Source organism: Macrobrachium nipponense, chromosome 6 (assembly GCF_015104395.2).
Source record: "Macrobrachium nipponense isolate FS-2020 chromosome 6, ASM1510439v2, whole genome shotgun sequence".
In the NCBI taxonomy this organism is placed as follows: Eukaryota; Metazoa; Arthropoda; class Malacostraca; order Decapoda; family Palaemonidae; genus Macrobrachium; species Macrobrachium nipponense.
Window position 1 is genome coordinate 104,037,526 of NC_061108.1, and position 18,566 is coordinate 104,056,091.

Below are 18,566 nucleotides of genomic sequence, written 5' to 3' on the forward strand. Positions count from 1 at the left end.
ACAGAATGACGAAGTAGGACACCAAAAGTTTTATCAATGACTCAGCAAAGCTTTCGAACAAGGAATTCCTCGTTAGCGTGTTACGACATACCGGTGCATTTATGTCAGTGTATTGTCTTTTATATATATATATATATATATATATATATATATATATATATATATATATATATAAATAGTGTTAAAATATCGAAGAATATATATATATATATATATATATATATATATATATATATATATATATATATATATATATTCTTCGATATTAACACTATTTCTCCAGAACAGCGTTTTTTTATTCACATTATTCCTCTCAGTAAGCTAATGATCTCTCTAGTTTGTTTTGCGAGAGTGAGTACACATTATGAATAATGATAGTAAAATCATCAGTGGAGACGCGCCAGTTTGAATTACTGTAAAATGGCATAATATTGTAAAACTATAACTATATACTAGTGCCGTGCTGTCGAAAGACCTTTCAAGTCTATGTCCTCTAGATATATATTCTCCAGTGTTTGAATGTATGGAAAACCGTTAGCAGTTTACCAATGCACAAATTACAAACCGAAGTATACAGCAAAAAAGAGTATAAATCATCTCCAATACCACTTGTCAATTGATAATACCTAACTCAAGAAGTTACACTAACCTGCGTCCGAATAACCGGTTTGTCTTGTTCGGGTTCATTTCCGGCTTGGCCGTAAACAACGTCCTTTGGTGAAAGATCTCCCGCGTCAACGACTTCCGCAAGGACAACGGATTTACCGCCGTTTTCGTCGGGGAAAGCCAAATTGTTGTGACTGGGCGTGTCTGGCTGGGAACGCTCCCGCCTTAGATGGCCGTCATCGTCCGTAAAGGCCTGGTTGACGAGTCCCATAGAATTTGTGTTGAGGTCCGTTCTGTCGCCGACGGTAGGAGCCATTTTGAAGAAGTGCTTTTGATGGTGTCTTCTTCGTTCTGGCTTTTACTTGAAATTGATTGAATTCACACAATAACTGTCAGTGACACTGACCTCCAACTTGAATCTGAAAAAGGATACTTTTGAAGGAAATAATATTACCATTTGGTCTTCACAAATTTGGGTATGATTAGATTCTCAAGATTCAGGAACCTGACATAGTTCAGGCCGAATTTAATTCATACAGAAACATTTGCATTGGACATCTTCCACTTTAAACCCAAACAGTACGAGAAAATAAATATGGCAAGCTGGTCTAATTCTGATATCAACTCGTGCAATTCAGGCAGTAGTAAATCACAATATAATTATACACAATTTGCTTCACTTATGTTTTCTGTATCTGTTTCACCTAAACACCATTGGTAAAAGAAACTAAACTGGAAGGTCATTAAAATCGCATTTGAGTTCTCTAACTCCAACTTGATTACATAATAAAGAAAGAAATAACGAAGAAAAGCAAGAAACGCTATCCAGCCTCTGAGACTTACGAATGTTCTTGAGTACTACATCTCGTGCGCACAGTCTAGACAGAACCTCCCGATACTTTAGCACCAACTACCGCGCGCGCAGTTCGGGAAAATACTGAAGAAAACGAGTCCCATGGCCTCATATATGTAGCCTTTGACAACTCAGCACCTTCTCAAGAACCGCTGTTTCTCATTGGGTGATGCTGTCATTGTCTCGCTTTTAGTTGGGGATTTTTCTTGATGATCATTGGTTTGACTGTCCCGAGGCGAGAGAAGAGATGGGGGCCTATCCTCGCCGCGATTGGCTAATTCAGGATGTTGGTCTACTACAAGAAGAGAGAGAGAGAGATAGAGAGAGGAATGAATTGTCTGTCGTCCATATTCATTACATTTTTGTTTACGCAAGCACAAAGCGTATAAGTGAATACATATATGTTAAATATATACATATACTGTAATTATACACATATATACAGTATATGTATGTATATATATATATATATATATATATATATATATATATATATATATATATATATATATATATATATATATATATATGGTCAGGGATGGCTCCAAGGGTATGTGATTGGGTGGGGGGTGGGCGGGGGACGGGTGTAAAAGTAAATTTGACTACAATGTTCAGGTCTGACCCACTCGAATTCTTTTATTAATGTTTGACCTGCTAAGTACTGTTTGGTATGGTAAAAAACTAAAAGAAAACACATATTAAACCTAAAGTAATTTTGATTGATCACAGAATATTGACTACAAAATTGAAAATAGTTATTTACACATACTTACATGTAACATGCATATATATATATATATATATATATATATATATATATATATATATGTGTGTGTGTGTGTGTGTGTGGTGTGTGTGTAGGCCCATCATTTGGGGCGAGCGTGTGCGACTACCGAAAATTTGTGATAAGCACAGACCTGGCACCTGTATTCGGAAGGCATTTATTCAACAAAATATTAGCGTTAGCCATTTTTTTACAGTCCAACTCAGTCAGGATTTCACCAACTCAAACAGGAAACCTGCCACACTCCACACCCCCATGGAGCCAGCCCCAGTTATGGGTTGCCTGTTTTGGGGGCTCCTCGGCATCCAGGAATATTGGGAAAGATCTGGATATTCCCCGGGATTTCGGGACTTCCCGTATCAGGGTGCATGTGAACTATCTGATGTTGTGGGCTACCCCACATATTTCGCTCGTGATTTTTCCGAGAATTCCTGAATGCCCAAAATGAATATATATATGTATATATATATATATATATATATATATATATATATATATATATATATTATAAATCTACATATATATATATATATGTATAACTGAATCACGAAAGTTAGGAACGTGATAAATCCATAAATAAAGATATATGCCACGAAGGAAAAATAAATGAAGGAGGATCTGCAAGATCTTTCGACGTTAAACGTCCTTTACTGAGCAGAGACTGACAAAGATACGGGAAAAGACAATACAAGAAGATTCGTATAACTGACAGATAGGGATTATAAAGAGATTAGTACCTAGAATCCGACACACCTGGAAGATGAAAATCCTTCCAAAACAAGCATAAACAATGGGTGCAATTAAAGGTTTAAGACAATCATCTCAGATACAAGGTCCAGACAATTAAAGGATTATAGGTGACAGCTATTCAGAACTTGGTAAACAAAACCATATTCACAATACATGACAGACATACATTACAACAAAAATAATAACTCTAAGGCAACTGATTTTTATTTAAGTCAGTAATTATATCTTTGAGGTCATTCTTAAACATGTTACAGATACAAGGGTCTAAATGAAAAAGGCCACGACTAACATTGAAATTACAATGAAAAGTAAGTTGTATTAAAGCAGATTCTAAAAGATTTCGTGATAAGACATCTCTTGACCTTGCAATTACTGAACTATCATCCCACTTTATTGTATTTTCTTTTCCCGTATCTTTGTCAGTCTCTGCTCAGTAAAGGACGTTTAACGTCGAAAGATCTTGCAGATCCTCATTCGTTTATTTTTCCTTCGTGGCATATATCTTTATTTACATTATATATAAATCTATATATATATATATATATATATATATATATATTATTACTTTTACTCTTGTAACTTTTTCATATTACAAATATTAGGCCGTATATATCGTTAAGTAAAGAATTAACCATACCTCTGGAATAATTCACACTTAAATGGATTTATAAAACAAATAAATGTTTCTGAGCGTCCAAGATTTACCTGGCAAAGTTTATTTTTAAGTTTGGCTGAAGTCTGTCTTTAAATTTTTTCATTTTTTTATTTTCTTTCCGATTCTTGTTTTTCGAGAATGTTTAGCTGGAGTCTGCTAAATATGATAATTTATAGTTCCATTGCAGATCTATAGTAGCCCTCTAAAAGACCATAATTTGGTGGTTTAACCAGCTTTCGGCTCAAGAATGAGTAAACACACACACACAGACACATTATCATTACGGGCTGCTCTAGAAGCAAGAGCCCGTGCCAGCACAAGGCTGGCTTAATCTTCAACAACGACACATCATATATATATATGTATATATATAGTATGTGTGTGTGTAAAGCCAAGTTTATCCATTATCTGCAAGAACGTAAAGAGAACTCTCGAATAAGTCCTGAAAAAATTATAGAAGCATTTACAAGCGGGTACACGCACACACACACACACACACACTGTGGTTCAAGAAAAACTCTTCAGCACGCATAAAGTCTGTGCTGCGGCCAGTGAACCGTGTGTTTAAGTACGTAACAACAGAAAATTCCTAGTGGGCTTCAAGGGATCTGAGACGATGGACTGGAATGGTTTCTCAGAAATACTTGCCCATTCTCACGTTGCCTCAGTTTCATCAAACTCTTTCCTACTATGTTTGTATTCATCAGCCTTTCTACGTTCTCTCAGACCTCGTCTGTTGCTACCTGGGTTTTAGTCTGTGAATGATATTTGCTGCTAATTCGGGCATTCCTCTTCTTGATTCGATTCGAGCATTTTAGACAGCATCTCTGTACTTGACTTCACGGAGTTAGACTTGTTTGGCCTGGAAATTCACTCCCACAATTATTATATTGCTTTCTGCAATGGAGATATTTCTGAAGGCCTATGAAAACTTGACGTCTCTCTCTCTCTTTCTCGTCATCTTATGTTATAGTTTTTATATAAGCATTCCTCAGTTAAACTTAACCAGGGGCTATGAAAAAGTATAGATAAACTTGGGAAATATATTGATAAAGGCTAGAATGAAATATAGAATGCATTCATGAATTAAAGCTTGTGGTAACATTCTGTTTATTTTGTTTTGTATCATTCAATGTTGCGTTTTTTTAGGATTATATTTTGACTTTGTCTTTTCAGCCGAGTTTGGTTCATCATTTTCTCCGACTTTCATATGATTTCCTCCTTAACGATATCTTTATATATTTGTTCCATATTAAGTATCGATAATAAATGCCGTTTTTGGTGGTGGTCACGCTCATAATTATGTGTTGCTTGCATGCAGCGTGCTTTCCAATGGGTCAAGCTCCAGAGGGATACACGGATTCGATCCCGTGAAGGGAAACCTCTGTAGGCCCATTTCCCGAAAACCCTATTGTTATAGGTACTCGACAGTGAATAACGCATTTAGCGGTTAGGCGCCTATGGTGGGTGGTTGCCGTGTTAGAGAAGGCCTTGGGGATAGCAGCTGCATTTAAAGATACCTCGTTGATAATTGGAAGGTTTTGCATATATATATATATACATTATATATATAGATATATATATATATATATTATATATATATATATATATTAAATATATATAATTTAAACTTTTAGAAAAAATTCTGTAGAATTATTCAAGAATGAAACATGTTAGTTTCAAAGTTTCAGAGAGATAAGGTCACCTCGTCAGTATTTTATTTTCATCTGGCGTGCATTAGAGATAACAAGAATGATAAGAGAGAAAAAAGAAAGAAAGAAACGGTTTTTACGTCAAGGCGTCTTACTGCTTGTTTAATTTGGTTGCTGCATTCCTGTGCTGTACGCCCATGACTTCATTTCACCCCCTTATTTTTCATTATTTCTGTATCGTGGGGAAAAGTCTGGAGGTGTCTCATTATTTAACGCAAAGACCCCTGATGGACGCAAGAATAGAGCAATTGAAAAGGAAAGCAGGAAAAGAGTCGGACTTAACTCAAAGCTGGTCCGCTGGTACAGTGGTTAATCACTGGCTCTGTATTGTGATCAGTAACTGCTGCAGTGCTGAGTCTTTGGAAGCTTGAATTTCAAGTCAATGGTCCCCCCTGTGCTTGTTCCCTGTAAATAGGTCCAGTTTCTGAAATAATAATACTAATAATAATTCAGAGAAAACAAAGGTTTCCTCTGACCTCCGAAGCTTTTCAATGTTATGAGTATCCCCGCAGATAGCAGCATCTCCAAAATGTAGCCTCAAATTTCTTGAAGATGAAATAGCTTTTGGTTGAGCCCACTTGAGCATCATATACACTGAAGGAGAGAATCCACTTTTTTTTTCCCATTAAGCGATGACGGTCAATTTTTCAAATGTCAGATTCGTTTCTTCAGGATAAGTCATTTTGAAGTCTTAACGGCTGTACTTGTTTAATCCAAGGCCGTTTGATAAAATTGAATTTATTCATTTAGTGTAAAGGTTGTTAACTAATTTGCAATAAAGTAACAACACTTAGTAAGGACCTTTTAAAGTTTATTCCTGCGAGTCCTGGCTTGATTTGGTTCAATCCTTCTCCAGATCAATGTGGAAAATATTAACGAGAGATTAGTTACTAGGTAATAGCCATAAAACGCGGAGCCTTTGTTCTACTTGAAATTTCTAGTTTTTTCGTTACGTTCAAAGTCTCTTGGATAGAGTCAAGCCCATGTAGTGAATAAATCAAAAAATGATTTTTTTTATTTCACTCGAGTAAACATGATTTTTTTTATTTCACTCGAGTAAATTGATTATATTCAAGGCCAGCCATATAAACAAGGTCAGGTGACGTTAATGTCGGTCAGTTTTTCAAGGTCAAGCGAAAAATTAACTGTCAAAATATTATATATGTGGTGGATATTAACATTACATTGCTACGGGAGACGGGCTTGAAGACATACCAGAAAGAGGAACATGATAAGTTTTTACTCGAGGAAAACTGACTGCATAATTTCCATAACACGTCCATTATGAACATGAATAACGCTATTTCATGTGCTTCATTGTGTCAGATAACCCCAGATAGCAGAACACGTACGGACGATAAGCCCTTAAAAAAAAAAAAAAAAAAACCGTCTTGTGTCTAACTGCCGGTGCTGTCAGTATGTGTCAAGAACTTCAGTATCAAACAGAAATCCTTTTGAATATTATCTGTTGTCGCCGAAAAACTTTGACTTAATTCATGAGGGCATTATATCTCTAATATCAAAATTTGATACCAATTACTGAAGATCAATAACAACGGAAGAGAGACTAGTAGTAACTCTGAGGTAAGGATTACTAATTTCGAAATTTGTAAAGTTGCACTTTATTTTATCCAATAAAAAAAATCAGATGTGTAGATTGTGTGTGAACTGAATACTACTCGGATTCAGTAACTTCTGAAACAAAGGTATATACATAAATGTATCCATTAGAATATAATAAAACAAACTACTTGAATCCTTTATCATAACCACAAATCATCACATTAGATTATAACTCTAAGTTAGGCAGGTGGTTCAAATGCAGGTTGTTGTAGTAGGTCTACCTCAAATTCTGCCTTCATGTGGACCCCAGCTCGAAGACGTACGTCCAACTGCGGCTAAAAACAAAACGTTTTGTTCCTTGCGCGTCCGTCCAGTCTGGTAATGCAGTTGACCTGACGACAAGAGGATTCAGAAGTCTTCTGAGCTAAATGATCGGAAAATGTTATACTTACAAGAATCTTGTAGGTTGGGACTGTTGGGTTCGTGAAACCTTTTTGTTAGGTACCCAGGCTTCTCGCTTCTAAGTTCCTAAGAAAGTTTGATACAGTCTGCATAAAGACTGTGGGTGTTCTGAAAGTCCCAGAGCGCATTCGGAAACCCATTCTGTGGCCTCCATCCAATTCTCCCAGTTTAGATTGACATACTGAAGTAGGTCGCATCCCGTCCTTCAGAAAGATTTGCCTATTCCGAGCAATATCCAAACTGTGAATCTGAGTCAAGATTTCTTATTACCTCACAGCTGAACCTTGACACCTGACCCGTATGCAATAATTTCTTTTTTTTTATCCTGGCTTTCATTTGGTCAATACGTTTGCTACTAAGCAGTCTGACTCACTCACTCACTCCTATAGGCCTCTTCTTCCAAGAGGCGAGTCAGTTGCTTCCAGTTTGACATTAGAGTAGTTATAATCTCCCGAGTATATGTACTATACAGACAGATATGTTCGTTGCTGTCATGCCTGAGCTAGATAAGGGTTTTTGGTTAATCGTCCCATCGGGTTATTCATTTCATTGTATTAAATGTACCATCGGCGTACGGGGAAGTTTTTTTTTTATTTTTATTTATTACGTTGTTGGTTTTCCCAAAGTTTCACTTTACTGACCATCTGGCAATCCCAAATGTAATCACTTGTTAACAGAAAGACGCTCGGTGTTTCCAGTTAAACACGCTGCAACCCACCGACTTTTCTGAGAATGGAGAAATGGAAGAGGAAAATCCCCCTAGGATTATTTTTTCACCAACCTGCAGAGGAAATGACGAAGCACATTTAGCAGCCGTGGACATGAGTAGAGAAAACGAAAAACTAAGGGTAAAATGGAAAAGTAGTAAAAAGTAAATTCATAAAAATGACCTAATTTCGTGACTGGCAAACGTGCGCAGCGAATGTATGAAGATTTTAATTTCTTTTCCCATGGGCATATTTTTTAAGCATTTCTAGTTTGTATCGGTTTAGAGGCCGTCCACTTTTGCAAATCGAGAGGTTATGTTTATCGTCCTCTCACAAATAATGCAGAAATATATCCAGAATTATTTTTTTTCGTTCGGTTCTGTCCGGCATTTTTTCTGCCAGACTGTGAAAGAGAAAGTCAATGTTGATTTCACAAGTGATTGTCAAAGCGATTTCTCACAAGCACAAGTATGGGCGACTTCTGCTCTCCACCAAAATCAACTCCCTTGGCTAATGTTAAGCGGGAAAAGGTGCCAGAACTTACAGGAAGGTGATAGTTTTTATTTATTTATTTATTTATTTATTTTTTTTTTACTTTCCACCCGCCAAGTGTTCAATTTCATTAGTAACATTTCACATAATCGTTTTTATTTTTTATTTTTTTATTTTTTTTATTTTATCCATTTTATTTTTTTTTTTTTTTTTGCTCGGCTGGAAGGACAGGGCATCATTTTTGTCCAAGATGCACTTAGTTGACAGAAAACCTTCCGAAATGAGTGTGGGCGTAAACAATGGCTTTGACCTTGGATTTGTATGGGTGTTCTCCCGAAGATTTTTGAGACTTCTCGATTTTCCATCTTTGTTTTTCGTGATTAGATAACTTTGTCAGGGTTGCAGACAATGGCTGCCGATTAGGGATGTCGTGTTTTTCAGTCGATCTCATTCTGGAGAACTTGGAGGATTCCCGACCTTGATCTTTCGTCTTGCAACGATCCTCTGCGGAAAAACAGATTTCATCTTCGCAAAAAGGACAGGCCACTTGGATTCTATTACGAGGGGAAGGATTAAAATGGCTTCTGAACAATCAGGCACGTATTACAGAAATATCCTGTTACGTAGCGTCAAGGACGATGGCTTTACGTCTATAACAGAGATTTATTACTCATAGAAGTAAGCTGTTTTTCCGTTTTGAGATTATTGCGGATACATGCTGTTGTTAGGAGGAAGAATTTGCCGAATTATTAATCTCACGCCCTTGCTTAATAAAATAATATATATATATATATATATATATATATATATATATATATATATTTGTATATATATATATATATATATATATATATATATATATGTGTGTGTGTGTGTGTGTGTGTGTGTGTATACATATATATATTAGTTTTTTTAGATACAGCTATTTATATATAATTATGTGTATATATATGTTATACAAACACACACACACACGTACACACGTACACACATACATACATATATATATATATATATATATATATATATATATATATATATATATATATATGTATATATATCAGTACTTTCTCATTCCAACTCCAGGGCATTAATATTAGAATGACTAAATCCAAGGTAACAAATTAGGTCTAATTTTGTCGGCATTGGTCATAATTTCTGTTACGTATCTTGCAAGAGAAATCTGCTAATTAATTTCATCAAGTCTTTTACAATCTTCCTTCAGACCATCATCGACAGCAGCGATTTTCGCGGAACACAATGCAGTGTAATTATCAGAACGATGATTTCGTATACTATTTTTACTTCAGTTCCGTTGGCCTTCATTGTTTTCAGATTTTTTCGCACTTTTTTAAATTATCATGTACGATCTTTTTTTTTATTTTAAAATATGACACCTGTGGTCATTAACGTTATCTCAGAAATTTGTTAGGAAACATACCCATTGATAAGGGTTCTTCTGAAAAATATTTGCAAATTACAGATGTGCTCTCTCTCTCTCTCTTCTTCTCCTCGTCTCTCTCTCTCTCTCTCTCTCTCTCGTCTATATATATATATATATATATATATATATATATATATATATATATATATATATTATATATATAACTGTAGAAGCATGGAGATGTGTATGTGTTTTCATATCCTGAGGATATGAAACATTTTTTCCTCAATTTAGAAAGATACCAGAATTTCCACCTCGATATCCTGCATTATAAACATATTTTGCAAGGCAAGTATCTTTTTTTTCCTTCTATGTAGGAATAATACTGACGAACAATATTTGTTATGGATCTGAAAATCTCTCTCTCTCTCTCTCTCTCTCTCTCTCTCTCTCTCTCTCTCTCATTCTCTATCTCTCTCTCTCTCTCTCTCTCTCTCTCTCTTGAGATACAAACAAACATATTGATATTTCTGTAAACTTTTTTCAAAACAGCAAGATGGTGTAGCTTTGTATGCGGATTCTCTCAGCTATGTACGAACTTGGAATACTCGCCGTATCCATAGGAGTCCTTTTAAGCTATTAACAGCGCATTCACATTTTCACACCTAAATACACGCACAGGAATATTTAGGCGTCACGTGCGTCCGTGCATATGTATGCTCAAGAAGAGCAAGTGCACCGATAATACCCAGAACTGGGTGCTACGTAGAGTGGCACCCAACGAGCAGTGCCAACCTCCTTAGTGTGGCTGTATCTAGAGGGAGGGTTAGTGTGCATATATAATCGCGTAAGTGATTGGAAATATATAGGAAAAACAGGTATGTTGTGTGCTTTGCTATTGGTTCCTTTTAAGTAGGGATGATAAATAGTTCTTAGCTTCATTATAAGCCTTGTTTAGCAGCGTTATATACCATTAACACGAAGCAGAATGAGGAGAGAATTATCTAAAAAAGCGTACATACTTACACACACACACACACACCCCTTTGTGTTATATTTTCGTATATAATTGTTATATGTTTGTTATATATAAACCAGATGGACTCGAAAGTGGACTTACCCAGTGATGTTATATGCAGAACTTCAGGATGAGTTGGCTTGAAAAAATATCGGCATGGTAATGAAACATTTAGAAACCAAATGCTAAACTGGGCAAGATACTTCTACAGTATATACTACAAAAATTATAGAACGTACCGCGTCTTTTTGAGATGCCTGTAAAACTTGTCTTGAACCAAATATGTGTTTAGTATTTCCCGTTACTTTTACCCTTTTCTTTATTTATTTATTTATTTATTTATTTATTTATTTATTTATTTATTATTTATTTATTTATTTATTATTTATTTATTCATCTAAAGTTTTGGATGACATTATTTAAATCTTAATATCTTTTCAAGAAACTTTTGTCAAATTCATTTTTTGTTTCCAATATTGAAAGTATAGGTATAAGAATTCTTCTGAGTAAATCTCTTTCTTTTGGAGCGCACAACCCAAAGAAATTGCCAGAGGGATTATATTGTTGACGGAAAAAAAAAAGCACCATAGTAGTTAAGTAGCATCAACCTAGTACACACACTGAAAACTACCAATCCGTCGCGTCTACTAGAGACTTGTTCTTAGAAGTCAGTCATTAACATTCCCTTGCAACTTTCTTTTTCCTTCTGCTACTAAATCTTCTATGATAGACGTTTTTTTTCATGAGAGGCTTTGCATTTGATATAAAGTCACTTTAACTCGTGATGCTTAAAGTATAAGGTAAGAATTAAAGTAACTACGTTTGAAACAACGTTACATGACTATAGAGCAGCAATGAACGTCATTTTGTAACTCAGTGAGTTTTGCTGAGTTTGATATTGAACATCGCCCCTTGGCTGTTGCCGGTTGCTTATCATTAAAAGGTCATATATCGAATTCTTAAAACTTTTTATGAAAACATCGTATTTTACCTTCGTTTTAATATTCAGACCTTTAAATCCAGTTGCTGTTAAATGACTGATAGAGTTTCAGAACAGAAGTATTGAAACTATGTAGTGTATCTAATATATATATATATATATATATATATATATATATATATATATATATTTATATATATATATATATATACATGAGTCATATCACATTACCGTGATTTATATACATACATCGAGCTACAAATATCCTTTAATATCTAATTCACTCTACCTCGGAATTAATATACTTTCATATATGTTTAACCGAAGGGGAATTTTTTTTAGTCGATAAGAGATTTGTCGGCTCACGGGCGCGAACCATCGACACCTATAAATCCAGGACGCACAATGAAGCCTCCACTGTGCGTCCTGGATTTGTAGGTGTCGATGGTTCGCGCCCGTGACCCGACAAATCTTGTCGACTAAAAAAATTCCCCTTCGGTTAAACATATATGCAAATATATTAATTCCGAGTTGGAGCAAATTGGATATTAAAGGACATTTGGAGCGAGATATATATATATATATATATATATATATATATATATATATATATTTTTATATATATATATATATATCTTGAATGCTACGATTTAACTGTGGTATTTATCAGGAGGCAGTCCAGAAGAAGAAAGGAAGCAGTCGGTCCAAAAGAGGAAAGAGGTATCGCTGACGAAGCTGGCCGTGCATTTGGGGAGCCTCACTGCAATGTCGAGGACAAGATGCTACGGGCAAATGCATCTTTTTTTGTCGCTGTTCCTCCTGCTCGAGCTCTCCGGGAACATGCTCACTCATGCGGTCAGTAAAGTGGTGTATTCATTTTTATTGGTATCAAGGTCACTCAAAATACGAACATATTCACGTGGGGTGACGCAAAAAAGATCGGGAATTTATTGAACTCATTTCGTAGAATTGAACGTCAGTATAGCAATCAGGAGATAATATTAATTGATATTTTTTCAGAAGCTTATATGATGTCAATTGAAGTTACAGTAAAAAAAAAAAAGGAAAAAAAAGATGCAGTGAGATACGTCCACATGCGTTTTTGAGCGAATTACGTTATAACTGACAATATTCTTAGCGTAGGCTATATGCGAGTACACGCCCACACAAATACACGCAGAGTATATAAATTCTATACCTACATATATATATCTATATATATATATGTATGTATGTATGAATGATATATATGTATATATATATATGCATGTGTATATATACATATATATATAATATATATATATATATATGTGTGTGTGTGTGTGTGTGTGTGTGTGTGTGTGCGTGCGTGTGCGTGCGCGTTCCATCACCATCACCGTCTACAAAAATACAACTTTCACCTTTCCTGACATGTAGTGTGACGCATTCATGTACAAAAGACAAATATTCTAATGTAACTTGAATCTTCCAGTTCAGTATGTTCTTATAGCCCTCAAGAAAATCCATGCTTCATTTTCTTTATAGATCTACCATCCCGATGCCCCTACCCCAAAGCCCAAAGTGAAGCAAAGGGTCGACTTGAAGCCTGTCATACCCTCAACCACAGCTAGACCTCCAGTCAGAGTCTACAGCAGGAGGGAGAGGCCTGAACGACAAAGCTGGGAAGGAATAGGTCAGGTCAATGTGATCATTCATAACATGTTACATTTTTTTTTTTACTTTTCCTTACGATAATATTTTTGTCAGCGAAGTAAGGAGATCGTTCTGATTTCACCCGTATGTGTGTGTGTGTGTCTCATTGCTTATATATCCTTTAGGTGTAACTCTTGAATGATCACATGAAGAAATTACCTCACGCATTGCATAAAAGATGAGGATTTTGGAGGTCTAAATGTTTCAGTGCTCGTTTTGTATTTATGATTTACTGATTATATCCATAAGTGGTAACTGCCATTCTGTAGTAATAAAGTTTTTCAAGTCTAACCTTTAAAAATGAAAGCCAATATAAAGGTCTCGATTAGAAGTCAGTTTCGTTCTTGGTCTATAATATTGGAAAATTTAGTTGTTAAGAAAATTCGTTCTAATTTTATATTGTAATACTATATAACATTGTTATGACAGCTTAATCATGGCTCCATTACTTGGTTTAACTTGAATTGCCTTTAGGTGGGTCCTAGTCAGACAGACTTCTCTTCCAGTTTTTCTACTCAGACGATCTTTGCTTGCAGTATGAACTCCCTTGTTGATTACGACGCTCTTGTGAATCCAACAGGGAGATCATGGGAACACAGAGGAAGGGAAGAGGGAAGACGAGGAGGAGACTGGAAAGGGGAAGAGTGGAGAGGGCCTTGGAATACAGGGCCTTACGGTGGCGCTCACGATCGTCGCAAGTATCCTCATTACGACCCCGAACTAGACGTAGACCACGGCTATTACGACAAAGCAGAATCTTCAGCTCATCCAAAGTTGGATCATCCAGTGACTATCCCGTCTCACTCTCCTGGTCCTGGGAGGTCGCATTCTCGCCCTAAAATCAGCAGAGATGGGATCCGAAGCCCTGCGTCTGAAGTAGGACACTTGTCATGCCCTGCTCCAAGTGGCCTCTTCCCTTATCCTCAGGTAAGTGTTGTACCACGAGTCCTGATCTTGATTCGTAATCGTTTTATTAATATATATATATATATATATATATATATTATATATGTTGCTATTTTCAAAACGCATATATCTTCTCCTAGACTATATGAAATGTTAGAATAGAGTTTTGGAACATTTTCAGATTCCTTAGCTAGCTTAGAATTATAGGATGTCTTAAAATGTATGTTCAGATTTCGCATAACATGATTTTAAAAAAGTATATAACGTAGGATGAAAAGAGAGAGAGATTAACTTTGTCTGTTCCAAGATGGAATTGTTTCCACAACTTTTCATTGCCTCGAGATTAGAGACCTCGAAGTCTCCGTTTTGTTATCATAACATGTCAATCTTAATCAGTCCTACTCGCTTGACTTCTGTTTGGAACATGTAGAGATCATAGTATGTACATGACTGGTTTCATACACATATGTCTTTGCCGAATATCACGTGGAGACTTCACGATTTTTCTGTAAAGTTACGTCATATTAGAAGCTTCTAGAAGGATTGCACCATCTTTCGCATGCCCAAAACGTTTTGACCCCATCAGTCTCTTGAAGTGCCCATACAAGAGGAAAGAGAGTTTCATTAAAGACTTTGAATCGCTGGCATTCAGACATTTCTCTCTCTCTCTCTCTCTCTCTCTCTCTCTCTCTCTCTCTCTCTCACGATACTTTTGAGTTCATATTAACGTAACGTAAATTGGTCACTCGTAACTTTTAGATTTTGGATTACTTAGACTTATTTAGTATTATTTAGTGCTTTTTGTGGAATCTGAACAAACATTGTACAAGTGTGTAACGGCGCCTTTTATTTTAATTTGAGAAATATTGTGGGGTGAAATTGTGAAACAAGCTGCAGCAGAGAGAAAATTGGCACCAAGGTAATGTTATACAGTTTATATTAGTTGCAACTAATAGTTACAATGGTTTGAGTGAAACGATTTCAATTTTTACACATTGCAAATTTTTGTGTTTTGTGTTTGTTTCATTTTTTCTTATTGAAGTGTTTATTTTTTGTGCATTATCCATTTTTTCTTATTGAAGTGTGTGTTTTTATTTTATATTCTGTGTAATTGGTGCTTTTTGCAATTTTGGTATTTTCCACATTTTTCTGTTTTCATTTGCATTCACAATTTAATTAACTTAGTTATTTTCATTAATTAATAATTGCACATTTAATTGAATTTAGCACTTGTGAATTAATTTGCATTCACTTAGAATTATTTTCAAGTTTCATTGTAGTTTAGCACTTGCGAATTAATTTCCAAATTTTAATTATTACCTAACACTTCTGAATTTTGATTGAATTAATTTTCTTGCATTTTGTGATAAATTAATTTTGATTTAATTTTACTTCACTAATTCAAGAATTTATTAAACTTTACTTTGTTTTCAAGCAACAGTTATTTTCCCTGATTTTGTGAATTTTACTTATAAATTTTGAGTTTGATAATAAATTTTTGTATTTAAAATTTTTATAAGTGTTTTCTTTTTTACCAGTGTACATGCATATACATATGATTTGCTTAGGTAGAAAAACAGAGTGGTAATTGAGCTGTTTTCCTTCAATTTACTTGAAGTGAGTTAGAACCAGGGAAGTACTTAGACTTCTGAAATCAGGGAAATACTTAGACTTTTAAAGTTGTTGATGGAGTGATGCCCTTTGATTAATTTGATTACTTACAAGATTACCTCACACCTGTTTTGATGAACTCAGTCTGATTTCCTGTAATACTGGTAAGTTGTGTAAGGGATCACTGTTGCCTTTAGAGTATTCAGTCGTTTAGTACCTGTGATGAAGGTCCAGGTGTCTGGCTGTTGTGAGGTACTCATTTAATGATTGGTAAGAGTAGTAACCAGATACTTGGCACTTGTCACTATATATATATATATATATATATATATATATATATATATATATATATATATATATATATATATATATATATATATATATATTGCAGTCCAAGAATAACTTATAAACTCAAGGTTAAAATTTTCAAAGTTATATATTTGCGTCTTTTCAATATTCATCCTTTCAGTGGTTAGTTATACACATTATGTGATATGTTCGGTCTACTTCTGCTGACAAGATTTTCGCTATTCATGCTCAATAACATTTTCAGTTCACATAAAAATATATTGTGAAAATTTCGCCACCTGTGCTACCGAGAAGCCCTATTGGTCCCGTAGAGGTGAACTCTACAATTTGGTATATGGCGTAGCCATTTTATTCTTGGGTGTATTATTTGTATTTATACACATGAAAGCAGCTGAGGAGCAAATATTTGCTATTACACCAAACTAGTCTCATATGCCATGAACAGTTGATGTCTTTGTTAACTTGGGAATTCGCAAGAACTACCGGATCTCATATTTAGATTCCTTAATTTCGCTACTGAGAAATATGATGACAATACCCAGATGCCAACTTTCGAACGCCCACAGATGTTAGAATCTGCTCGATTGCCAAAAGTAAATGCAGCATAGCCCGTAATATAAGTCGATAAAGCCTTTAATTATTGTAGCACTCGAAGTATGCTCAGTTTCATGAATCAGTAGGCTTCGTTTGAGAAACTTATTCTCACAAAAACCGATGATTTGGTATTAATTGCCGGGAAGCAGATTCCCGAGATTTATACTATGCTCTGTTTTTTTTCATCTGTCCATCCGCCTGTGGTGTTTTTGTATGGTAACACTGCGTCCCGGGCTTTAGATAGTTACTCTATTTGTAAGTTTTAGGTAAATAAAAGGATATCTGGGTGTACATTTGCAACTGAAAAGTGTTTTAATAATTTACTGTATGCGAATTACACCGTTAATATTCGAAATAGGATATTATTATAATCGTAGAATGTAAGCTGAATGTAACTATCTAAAGCCCGGGACGCAGTGTTACCATACAAAAACACAACAGGCGGATGGACAGATGAAAAAAAAACAGAGTATAGTATTGTACCACCCCCGGTTGGGTTAGGTTATATTGGTCGGGGGAAAACTTGCGGGTAATTTGGGTGTGGGAAACGCAATGAGATTATTTTCACGAAGATTCTATTGTTAGTTTTTAAAATATGGCGTCCAGCTTTTTCTGGTAAGGGATGGTACTAGGTTACATTTGGGAATACTATGCTGTCCGGAATTACGGTCCGTGCCCAGAATAAAGAAAAGGAATAATATAAACAGAAGTTACAGAAATGTCGAAAGTTTGAAATGTTTAAACTGCATTTTTTATTATTTGTAACGGGCTAAAATAACAAGATTGAACTTATACAAAATGAAATAACAGTTATTGTAAAACACGGAAAGAGCTGAACAGAAAGTATTGGTTTAAGAAAAAATAGGATTAGGTAGTAAAATATGAATTATTAACTCCTAAAATCGAATGATTAGATACAAAGGCTCCAAATTGAAATGATCATGCGATTTAAAATGAATAAACTCGTTCTGCAGCTTCTGCCGGGTTAACAGTTAACTCGTTTACGGATCACTTGAGCGTGATGCATTAGCCTGATGACGTTAGAAAAGAAGGCTAGTGAAGGAAGTTAGGATTGACCTTGGGAAACCCTAACGTGCCTTAGAAGAAGATATCCTTCGAATGCAGTGTATACCAATCCCCTCCGTTTCCGAGATCAAGCTTCTTGCTGCCTTTCACTTGAATCTTATCCCGCGCTGGTTCTTGCAATACTTTCTAAATGTACGAAAAAATGTGAACTATTTTTATTTAGAAACGTGTTGTTAATATGGCTTATCATTTGTTTGATCTCTTAAGACATGCCCATTTTATTTACTCTAATATAAAATGAGCGAGTTTTATGAATTTCTGATTAAGTTGTGTATCTGAAGTCGATAAAATGTTCTTTGAATAGAAAAATAAATAATCTTTTTAGGTAAGGGTCTGTTCTGGCATTAGCAATTCACCTTTGCACCATTTAATTTTTTTTCAACGACAGTGTAATATATGACCAAGTCTTGACGCTAGTTTAATTACGTAGTTATCAGACTAT

The 18,566-nt window shown here is 35.2% G+C and overlaps 2 protein-coding genes across 3 annotated transcripts in view; one reads left to right on the forward strand and one right to left on the reverse strand.

Annotated features, from left to right (window-relative positions):
* Positions 1-1,557, reverse strand: part of LOC135216797 (facilitated trehalose transporter Tret1-like) — a 14,543-nt gene extending 12,986 nt beyond the window's left edge. Inside the window, exons 1-2 of one of the 2 annotated variants that reach the window (XM_064252284.1) lie at positions 1,450-1,557; positions 650-1,025 (exon numbers count right to left, since the gene is read on the reverse strand). In XM_064252284.1, coding sequence (XP_064108354.1) covers positions 650-922 — 273 coding nt within the window. In that variant the 5' untranslated portion in view covers positions 923-1,025; positions 1,450-1,557. Of the gene's footprint in view, positions 1-649; positions 1,039-1,449 lie in introns of both variants that reach the window. The other variant, XM_064252285.1, reaches the window with a different exon arrangement.
* A 9,159-nt stretch (positions 1,558-10,716) lies between these two features.
* LOC135216798 (uncharacterized) overlaps positions 10,717-18,566 on the forward strand; it is a 63,060-nt gene continuing 55,210 nt past the window's right edge. The window contains exons 1-4 of the mRNA XM_064252286.1: positions 10,717-10,846; positions 12,597-12,781; positions 13,451-13,598; positions 14,199-14,545. Of these exons, the coding sequence (XP_064108356.1) occupies positions 12,692-12,781; positions 13,451-13,598; positions 14,199-14,545 (585 nt within the window). The 5' untranslated portion in view covers positions 10,717-10,846; positions 12,597-12,691. The remainder of the gene's footprint in view (positions 10,847-12,596; positions 12,782-13,450; positions 13,599-14,198; positions 14,546-18,566) is intronic.